The sequence below is a fragment of the Tupaia chinensis genome, unplaced genomic scaffold (assembly GCF_000334495.1).
Source record: "Tupaia chinensis unplaced genomic scaffold, TupChi_1.0 Scaffold000257_1, whole genome shotgun sequence".
NCBI lineage: Eukaryota > Metazoa > Chordata > Mammalia > Scandentia > Tupaiidae > Tupaia > Tupaia belangeri.
In genome coordinates, this window is record NW_006159737.1 from 743,866 (window position 1) to 755,302 (window position 11,437).

Below are 11,437 nucleotides of genomic sequence, written 5' to 3' on the forward strand. Positions count from 1 at the left end.
GGGGAGCCCCCCCCCCCTAAAGGGAAAACCCCCAAAAAAAAAAAAAAAAAAAAAAAAAAGAAACAGCTTGCAGCAGTGACTCAATGATTAACCTAGGCAGCATGGCCTAAAACAAAGGCTTTTTTCCTGGTCCCACCACATTTTAGGAAGAAGGTAATGGCCTTTTATGGCCCAAAATTTTCAGAAAAAGAGAGTCTCCTGTCCTTTGTACCCACTCCAAAATTCGGAAAAATAACCAAACCCATCTGGCCCTGCCCCCACCATAAGGGGAATGCATGCACAAGCCCTTCCTGAGAATAAGCCCTAACAAAGTCTCTCTGACCCTGATAAAACCCCCTCACCTCAGTTCCTCTTTGGCATCCCTCTCGGGACCTGTGGTCGGCTTGGGGCTCTGTTCTTCCTTCTCTCAATAAACTCTGCTTGCTATACCCTCTGTGTCAAGTCTCTAATTCTTTCTGAGCACGAGACAAAAAATCGGGTTTGCTGCTATTCCTGCATTGGGTATTGGGCCCATTTACCCACCTTCCCATGTCAATACCAGTACCTTTTCTAGCCCTTTCTTCTCAGAGATACCTGCTTTCCAAACATAGAGTCAATCTTTGTCATCATTTCTAAGCTTTTATTATAATAAACATGTCAACTCTTAAGTGGTATAACATCATATTTAGTGTTTTTTTTTTTTTATTGTAAACTATTTCATCCTGTGCCTGTTTGAAGCTTTTTTTTTTTTCCACTCAATTTTATTTTTAAGATGTATCCATATTGATATATTGTAGATTTAGGTTATTTTAATATATATGAAGAATTTTATAAATATCAATTTATTCATCTACTTTTCTATTAATATATTATGTTTTTTCTATTTGTTTTACTTATAGGTAGTGATAAGTGAAGTCCTATTATTTATCATGTTTTCTTGTATTTTTCCTTTGTCATAAAATCAATTCAGTGGGCATGACCATTTTTTTTTAATAATATGATGTGGTTGAATGAAATTGGATAGATAATAGAGAACATTTGACAGTAAGGGTTAGCATTGTTTCCTAAACTTCTGTTTCAGTATATGTGTATCCTAGGACATAATAATGTTTCTTTGAGATTTATTATATACTTTATCTTGGAATGCTTACGTTCAGATATGTATATACTCCATGTGTGTTTAAAAAGAGTGTGTATTCCTCGAGTTGGGGTTTTCTGTACATCCATTATACCAGGCTTCTTAGCCATAATCATAGCTTCTATTTATTTTGTAATTTTTTCTGTGTAGTTACTTTCTTTGGGGTGAAAGGTCTGCTGTGATTGTGGGTTTGTGACGATTTTTTATATCAAAATTTTCTTTACATATTCTGAAGTTCTTTGTTGGTTAATGTGGTTTCACCATTATTTTATCTCCTGATAAATTAATTGTTTCATATATCTTTATCTAAAAACTTCATTTCAAATTATAATTTTCTGCCTTAAGGTTTATCTTTGTTAACATTTTTATTATTATATCAGCTTTTTGAGGGGATTGGTAAATACTTGGTGTCTGATTCTTATTTCTTTGCTTTCAAGAGTCTATATCATTCTGTTTTAGTACATCATTTATAAATAACAAAAGCTTATAGCCAATTTTTAAAATTTTAGTTATTTACTTTATTTTGTTATTTATTTATTTATTTATTTATTTTTGGAGAGGTTTTTGCTATAGGGCGCATGCACTCACCAGAAAGACAGGGAGAGACAGGGAGACAGAAAGCGAGAAATCACCCCCAGGGGGAGATGGCCATGCCACAGTCCCTTCTCTTCCATTCTCCTCTCAAGATCTTGGGCATGCATGCACACGTACCCGGTGTAAATTTAAGTCACCAGGTCCAGGACTTGAACCACGGGTTGACTACATGGGAGTCCAGCAACATGGCCATTATGCCAACTGCTGGTGGTCTCAAATTTTAGTTATTCTTAATAGGTGAGCTTAAAATATGTTTTTTACTTGTTGGTATATTTAGTTTATATTTTCATATTTTTGTTGTTTCTGCTTATGTTTTTTGCTGTTTTTTCTCTTTTAAAACAATTTTTTTTTCCTTCAGTGTTCTGTTGGATTTTTTTTAATGTTCTTGGGTTTTTTTTTTCTTTGTTATTATTTTGGAAGTAATGAATTCTCTATTTAATTTTGACTTATTATTCTTAATTTTTAATTTGTGTACTATATTTCTTGCTTTATCATTGTCTAAGGCTAATCAATATTACAGATTTTTTAGACAATAATATTCCTTCACTCTATTTTTGTTGTTGTTTTTGGAGAAGAAACACACATGTATTATATGAGTAGAAAGGGATAAAATTTAATATAGTTATCCTCTGTTTTCCCTAAAACATAAATGATGATAAATCTGCACGGACCTTTTAAATTTTTATTTTTATGTTTTTATTTAAGTGTACTTTTTCAAGTAAATTTTCTTATCAACATCTCATAAACATTTTAATGATACATAATGAAAAATGAATTACTCATAACTTCAAATATGTTGATCGTGAGAAAAGCAAAATGCTTACACTAGATAATTTAGATTTATTTATAACTATTGTATAAACTCTGAACCTCTGATGGTGTGCCTATTAACAGTGTTAATTATCCAAAAATCTTTCTAGTTCTGGCTATTTAGTGAGAATAGTTTTCTCCTGTTTATAAAGACTTGACTAATGGATATTGCTCATAGAGCGATAAAATCTTAGAGTTCTTAGAACTTATCTCCAACATTTTCATTTAATAGGAAATTTAGACCCAAATTAATTAACACTTTGAATCTACAGTCCAGTTACTAAAATTCTCAATTTATAGTTGTTTATTCTGAATCTCATGCTATCCTTTTTTAAAATCAGTTTTATGGGGACCAGCAGTTAGTGTAATGGCTAGGTCACTGGACTCCCACAAAGTTGACCGTGGTTCGAGTCCCAGACCCAGCAGCTTAAACTCACACTGGGCACATGTGCATGCATGCCCAGGATCCTGAGAAGAGAATGGAGGAGAAGCGATTGCGGCATGGCCATCCCCCCTGGGGGGGTGATTTCTCACTTTCTGTCTCTCTGTCTCTCTCTGTCTTTTGGCGAGCACATGCGCCCTATAGCAAAAACTCTCCAAAAAAAAAAAAATATCAATTTTATGTAAACATATTTTTTTGATAATTCTCTTGAAATAAGCCCACTGTAATATAGAAGCTACAGTATCCATCTGTTTACTAATTTATCTTTTAGTACTATACATGCTTGAACCGCAAAAACAAGTTACAATTTTTAAATGAGTTAAATCACTTTAAATATTTATTGCTCTTTCTTTTATCAATTTCAGATGTAAGCAGTGTTCTAATTTGAGACCAATACAAAACCTAAATTCCCTGGTTGATAAAACATCATGGATTCCTTCTTCTGTGGCAGAAGGTTAGCTAATTTCCATCTCTTATAATTTAAACTATTTATAAGGTCATCTCACTGATTTGTATTTCAATGTTTGTAGATATAGTAAGCTGAGCTGAAATTTAACTTGGCTTACGTGACAAGTCACAGGTCTAGATGGCGGGGTCACAGGTCTAGATGGCGAGGTCACAGGTCTAGATGGCAGGGTCACAGGTCTAGAGGGCGGGGTCACAGGTCTAGATAGCTAGGTCACAGGTATGCACATACATGTCCAGTATTCTTAGTGCAGACATGAATTCCAGACCTTTCCTATGTAAGTCCCGTTGCATTACTGCCGTGCCATCACCAGGTCCCTCACATGGAGTTCTTTATATCATGCTAGTTTGATCTCATCTACCCAAAATGCGATTTTCGTTGTTGTTCATGTGGTCCCTCAGGGTAGATTTTAAGTTCATCATTCATAGTTTGAATTCACAATTTTAACCACTTGAGACTTTTTGAAGACTAAATATCAGTTTATTTATATTAGCAGCATCTGTTGTATTTCTTAATTCATGTGGATGTCCCCAAATTTATTCATTGTTCATGCCCCTTTAAATTAGACCAGCAGGTAACTTGGTGGTTAAAGGCGCTGGACTCCCACATGGCTGACCACAGTTTGAGTCCCAGACCTGGTGGCTTGCTTTCTCACTCTCCTTCCCTCCTTCCTCCCCTCTCCCCAACACACTCATTCTGTCCCTCTCTGGTCAAATTAAAAGAAGAAATAAAGAAAAGAAAGAAAGAAAGGGAAGGGAAAGGGAATGGGGGAGGAGCGAAGGAGGGAGGGAGGGAGGGAGGGGGAGAGAGAGAGAGAGAGAAAGAAAGAAGGAAAGAAAGAAAAAGATAATACTTAAAAAAAAACTTTTAAAAAATTAGTCCTACTATGGGACCAGCAATTAGTGTAATGGCTATGTCGCTGGACTTCCACGTGGTCAACCGCGGTTCGCGTCCTGGACACGGTGGCTTAAAACTCATGCCGGGCGCATGTGTGTGCGTGCCCAAGATCCCGAGAGGAGAAAGGAGGAGAAGGAATTGCGGCGTGGCCATCCCCCCCTGGGGGGGTAATTTCTCACTTTCTGTCTCTCTGTCTCTCTCTGTCTGTCTGGCAAGCACACGCGCCCTATAGCGAAAATCTCTCAAAAAAAAAAAAATTAGTCCTACTGTTTAAATAGGGGCTCCACACATGGAAGCGAAAAAACTTTTTGTAGACCTATTTATTGTCTTTCAATTGCAAACAGAAAGATATTATTAACCTTTGAATTCTCATGTAATTTAGTATCTCTAGTTCCTGCTTTCTTACTTATCTTACTAAACTGTGACATCCCAAATTGTGACATTTTTGTCCATTCAAAAAGATGATATAACATTTTTAGAAAAGTAATTTTCTGGAACCAACAGTTAGCATAATGGCTATGTCGTTGAACTCCCACGTAGTCAACCGCGGTTCGAGGCTCAGACCTGGTGGCTTAAACTCACGCCAGGCGCGTGTGCGTGCATGCCCAAGATCCCAAGAGGAGAATGGAGGAGAAGGGATTGCTCCATGGCCATCCCCCCTGGGGGGTGATTTCTCACTTTCTGTCTCTTTGTCTCTCTCTGTCTTTCTGGCGAGCGCATGCACCCTATAATAAAAACCTCTCAAAAAAAAAAAAAAGTAAGTCATTTTCTATGCATATGATACAAAAAGTAGAGACACATTAAAAATATTTAACTGATGGGGCCAGCAGATGGTGTGGTGCTTAAGGCACTGGAATCCCACATGACTGACTACAGCTCCAGTCCTGGACCTGGTGACTTGAAAATCACGCAGGTCACATGTGTTCGTCCCCCAAAATCCTGAAAGTTTAATGGAGGAGAAGGAATGCAACATCGCCATCCCTCTTGGACATGATTTCTCACTTTCCCCCTTCTTTATTTCTTTCTCACACACCCTGAGGTGAATACCAAATAAATGAATAAATAAATAAAATGTAACCATGTTCTGTTAATCTAGAACATTCTGGTATTTTAATTATCTTTCATGAGACTAATATGCAATGAATTACTTTTATGATTTCCATTTAAGTATCAGCTCATTTTAAAGATACATTATAGTATTATTTAGCAAAATAAATTCAGTTACTTATAATCTTAAGAGGTATTTTTCCCTTGTAGATACAGTAATATGTTCCAAAGTGAACCTAAATGAGCTTAAGGTATTGGTAAAGCAATAGTCATATGCATAAATTTTTATTCCTTGTATTATTTTAATAAGATTTATAGCTACATACTATCATAAAACAATTTATTTAAACAAAAGAAAATCAATTTACTTCCAGTATTACTATGCTCACTTTAGACTAGATGAATACAGTATATCCCAATCAAGAAGTCAGTAATTCTTGAGAAATAAAGCACTTCAACAGAAAAAGTATGTATTTATATATTATTAACCTTATTACTAAAGACTATATTATGTATTTCCCATCTTAGTTTCTCAGAAGGGCCAAGGTTATTTGAATTGTTCAATTATTATATACTTCTCTGACACCCCCTGCCATGTAACAATTTCAGCTTTACTTTTGTAATAAGAAATAGCAGAATCATGTGGTTTGATCTTCTTTTCCTTCCCTAGTACTGGGTGTTGTACCCCTCCAGTATGTGTTTGTTATGACATTTACTCTTGATGATGGGACAGGAGTTTTAGACACATATCTCATGGATTCTGTAAGTAACAGAGGTAGTAATGAATTTTTAACTACAAAAATAAGATCTTTTTGAATTTTAATACATTTATTCATGCCTACTTTATTTCTAAAAGGACCTAAGGCAACTTAAAAATGTAAATAAAATTTGAGCAGCTTATCAATGAATCTTAAATGCTGTGTATCTCTCTCTTTTGATTTGAAACTACATCTTAATATTTGAATCTTGAAAAATTGAGGGGTTTGAGGTGTGAGCCATTCTTTGTGCCATACGGAGAGGCTCTGCTCCAGAGCTGAGAAGCAGAGGTATGGCCATTCGATGTGGGTGTTAGTCAGCTTTTTGCCATTTATTTTGAACCTCCATGTTTCCTGTTAAGGGAAATAAAGTAATTCTGATAGGGAGATAGATATTATCATGTAAAGTTACAGGGTAGTCCTACTCTCATTTCTGACACCAGTTACAAGTTTGGTAGCACTCAGGCCACTCTTACTTTTCATAACTTAAAAATAAAGAATTACAAAACTCCTGAAAGTTATAATACAATTACAGTTTATTACAGTTAAAGTATATAGATTAAAATCAGTCAGGGGGTCTGTCTGGCAAGTGCATGCGCCCTATAGCAAAAACCTCTCAAAAAAAAAAAAAAATCAGTCAGGGGAACTCTAGGAAGTTCCAAATATGGAGCTTACTTTTATACTCTCCCCTTGAAGTTACTGTACTGTGTTACCTTCTCTACAGCAGTGTGTAACAGTGTAGCTGGAGTGTTGCCAACTGGGAAACTCAGCCAAGCTTTGATGTCTAGAGTTTTTACTGGGACTCCATTATGTAGGCATGGTTGCTGACCCATGTGGCCCATGTTCTTAGTTTTTAGCCCTTCTCAAGGTCACACTGGTGGTGCATGCCCCAAGCTCCACATCCTGAATTAGACTGTTAGACCCTCCAGAGTGACCCAAGAGCCCCGTGCAAACACACTTCTGCCCATGTGACTTCCTAAGGGCTTAGAGATACCTCTCACAACCTAAGGGCAATAGCCAGACTTAGGTTCAGAGTTAAATGTTTTACTGCATACATTGGAAAAGAATCTGAGGTAAGGTTCACAGGAGAATTTTTCCTCCTACTTCACAATTCAGCTAGCCATTTACTAAATAAATATTTACTGAGCACTTGCTGTGTATCTGGTACTATGCTGTTTGGGGATACAGCCATGAGAACACAAACAAAATCCCTCTCTTTCTGGAATTTTTAGTAAGAAAGAAAAAAATAAGTATGTACTCTATGTTATTTTCTTTTAAACTTAACACTGAATGTATTTGCCTATTCACAGTGAGATACGCAGTGTTATAGCTTTTTGATTATCATCATCATTAGTCAGAATAATTTAGCTTGTTTCTATATATCTCAAGGCTGTTTTAAGTTTAAAGTAATAGATTTTGGAATTCAGACCAGCAGTCTAGTCTAGGAGATATACAATCTTGATAGAGTGAAATAGTCTAGATGATATTGAAATACTTATATATTAATTATAACTTTTAGAAAGGATTTATGTAATTTCTTTTCCTTTTACCATATCATTTTTTTAGGACAAATTCTTCCAGATTCCAGCGTCAGAAGTCCTATCTGATGATGACCTTCAGAAAACCATGGATATGATTATGGATATGCTTTGTCCACCAGGAATGAAAGTTGGTAAGCAGTACTGCTAACAATTTTGTTTCCTCCCCCCCCCCCAAAATTAGCACCTAGCATATATTTACTATTAGAGGTCTAGAGTCTTTAAATCCAAAATGTATTACAAAAGCGAATGATTACTATATGATTCTTCTTTTGGTGAATATAGTAGCAGAGATAAAAAGGTATGAATCAGAATTCCTACAATAAATTTTTTTTTCAGGGGACAGCAGGTGGTATATTGGTTGAGGTGCTGGACTCCCACATAGCTGACCATGGTTCAAGTCCTAGACCTGGTAGCTTGCTTTCTCACTTTCCTTCTCTCTCTCTCTCTCTCTGTCTATCTCTTTTTGGTGAACACACATGCCCTATAGCAAATTAAAAGTAGTAATAAGAATAAGTAAAATTAAATAATTCTTTTAAAGACATATAGTTTTTTTCATATTTTAAAATGTAATAAATGGAAGTAGTTTTGATCACAAGCACTTTTGATATGCTGTGTTTTTAGTTTCTGGTTTTTTGTTTTGTTGTTTTTTTTGTTTGTTTTTGTTTTTTTAAGAAAGCTAGAAGTCAGTGGTCCCTCTCCCCACCCTGTCCCCCACCAGAGAGTATGGCCACACTGCAGTCCATTCTCCTCCATTCTTCTCTTGGAATTTTGGGCACGCACATGTATCCAGCATGAGTTTCACTGGGTCTAGGACTAGAACCACAGTGGACCATGTGGGTGTCCAGAGCCTCGACTACTTGCCACCCGCGAGTCCCTATGTGCTCTGTTTTTATGCACACAAACATTTCGGTTGAAGCTTTACCAAAAGGGGTGAAATTTTGGCAAGATCAGTTTTCTATAACAAATTCTTTTAATTCATTGATGAATTTTCTATTTAGTGTTAACTAGCTTCAGATTTTTCAAGTTTTTGTTTTATTAATATTATGTATATGAGCTGTAGTTGTTTTCTGTATAAACATTTGGTTAATTACCCAGGTGTGCAGATCAAATTGTAATGATTATATCTGTTCCTTCTGATTTTTTCTTCTGTGTTCATTATTTCTATTCATGTTGAAACATGCAGATCTAGATTATTTAAGACAATTTGATTCTTTTAACCATTTGTCAGTAACAGTTTTGCCAGCTGTAGATTTAGCTCTTGTTTAACTTTAATAAGTTGTTTTAAATCAGGCTTTACTTTTCCCCTGGCCCATTTTTGCATCTTATAATACTTTCAAAAAAGACAGTTTCAGTCACCTGTAACAAAATTTGCATAATATATATTCGTTGTGATTTAAAATTTGTGTTGGTTATTTAGGCTTTCAGGTAGGGTTCTGGAAGTAGAACTCCCATATCAAAAAGCGTAAGCTGGGGCCAGCAGGAGATGTAGTGGTCAAGATGCTGGACCCCCACATGGCCAACCACAGTTCAAGTCCTGGATCCATTGGCTTAAAAATCACACTGGGTGCTTGTATTTCGGTGCCCCAAATCATATCATACTTGCCAATTTTGAATACCAAAAGACTTTTTGGACTCAAAAAATTCATAAGAGCTTTTTTGTAGAAGTTGTAAATGAATTTACTGTGGTCATAGCCAAAGCTTGAAAATGGCGTCAGTAGCTACTGGCATGGCATGCCCGGGTTCAGTATCTGCTACCTGAGGGGAGTTTCAGCTGGCAGGTGTAAGGGCTTGAACTGATTTGAAGTTCATTTTCCATTTTTTCCTGTTGGTCAAGAAACAGCCAGGGGAGGTCAGTAAATATCAGAAAAGAAGGAATAAAAATTAGGGATGACATGGCTTACTACTTTTGCTATCAAACATTTTGAAAACCCTATATTTAATCACCCCATATTTAATCACTTTTATCTATGGTCAGGAAAAATTCAAATTTGTTTTGATTGCTACAAAATAGTAATTGAATTCAGTGTATCTTTGAAAGAGTGGATAATGCTAATTTTGGTCAATGCATTTATTTACTTTTAAAGTTAAATTACATGTGAGTTTTTCTATCTAAACATTTTCTTCATTATGTATGTCAGTTGTTTAGTTTTAACTGTTAAGTAACATTGTTGTTTTCATTTTTAGATACATATCCTTGGTTGGAATGCTTGATCAAGTCATATTATGTCACAAATGGAACGGAGCAACAAATTTGCTATCAGATTTTTGACACCACAGTTGCAGAAGATCTTATCTAAATGCTGTATTGTTGCATATGGAAAATATCATTTTAGAAAAAAGTTAATATTTTCTATGATGTCGTTGTGAAACACATAAGAGATTTAGCTATGTTTGAAATACACAAACATTTCCATCTTAACTACCATTTTAGATTTTTTTTTGATAAATAGACATTGTTATGTTGGTGCCTTCTTGTAACTGTTAAAAATGTTCTTGTTGCTCAAGATATTAAGCATGATGGCTTTAACGGATATAAAAGAAAAAGAACCATTGAATAGAATAAATAAAGTTTGTGGGTTCATTTACTATTTGCAGTTCTTCCAGAGAACTCTTTTGTTATCCTGCACTAGAAATTGCTTTTCCTGGGTTTTTTGGTTTTTTTTTTCATGTATCAGCCACTGACTTCTCTGCCACCCACCATCACTGGATGGGCATCTTTCCCTGACCTGATTTTTACATCAGTAGTGTTAGTGTTGATCTTTGTTAGCATGGTATGGGATTAGAAAATGTCTCTACCTTAAATCTCAAATTTCACTGTGTGCAAGGTAAAAACACAGTGGCTACTTACTTTGTTTTCTTTTGTTTTCCTACAGACTGATCTGCTTAAAAATCAGTGCTGCTTAAAGAAATGTTTGTCAGAGGAGTATAGTGTGCTAAAAGAGTGATTTGCTTTTAAACAGAAGTGGCAGAATTTGCTTCATTTAGGTGCCAATGTTGGCCATTTTAGGAAAGATTCATTTCTTTAGACCTGAATTATATACTTTGATTCTTGTTTCTCTCCATGGTATTAAAAGTTTCTATGATATTGCTCCATTCCACTGAAACCTCATAAAGTGATCAGTTTTATGATGTTAGCGATGTATTTATATTACTTTCTTTTAATAGTCTTATGTAAATTATATCTATATAGGTTTAATTTAATTGAATGAGACGTTAACTCAGTATAATAGTCTGCTCTTTACCTGACAGTGTTTGTCCAATTTAAAACCATGAATAGTCAATTTTATAGAAATATTTCTACATACTTGTATATGTGGATACATTTGTGTATATTACTTGCCATAGATCGAAAGATACAGATCTGCCTCCTTTCATGTTAGTAAAGAATAAATAAATATGCACATTTCAACTCTTTGATTTATCTTTTCTGTGCTGAGCAGAGGAATGCTATGAGGCAAATACTCAAAGCCAATATGTCAGTATAACAGATTATTTAGGGCTATCTTTACGCCAGGTTACTGTGCTAAGCACTTAATATGTATTTGAACTTCACAGACACTCATTTTTCTTGATAAGAAAACTGAGATTTTATTGACAAACTGACTTGAATAAGTTCACACAGTTTTAAATGTTAGAGTCAGTTCTTGAATTCAAGTACTCTCCATTCCATTCAGGGCCTCTACTTTTAACCACTCCAAAAGCTGGAATGGATTTTAGGCAAATGAGTCCATCATGAAATATTGGGTCATCAGAAAAGTCATGATACTT

General features: G+C 35.3%; 1 protein-coding gene across 1 annotated transcript in view; it reads left to right on the plus strand.

Annotated features, from left to right (window-relative positions):
- The window catches only part of POT1 (protection of telomeres 1), an 82,311-nt gene extending 71,118 nt beyond the window's left edge, over positions 1-11,193 (plus strand). The window contains exons 16-19 of the mRNA XM_006149194.3: positions 3,329-3,417; positions 6,044-6,135; positions 7,695-7,800; positions 9,854-11,193. Coding sequence (XP_006149256.1) covers positions 3,329-3,417; positions 6,044-6,135; positions 7,695-7,800; positions 9,854-9,966 — 400 coding nt within the window. The 3' untranslated portion in view covers positions 9,967-11,193. The remainder of the gene's footprint in view (positions 1-3,328; positions 3,418-6,043; positions 6,136-7,694; positions 7,801-9,853) is intronic.
- The last annotated feature ends 244 nt before the right edge of the window (positions 11,194-11,437 follow it).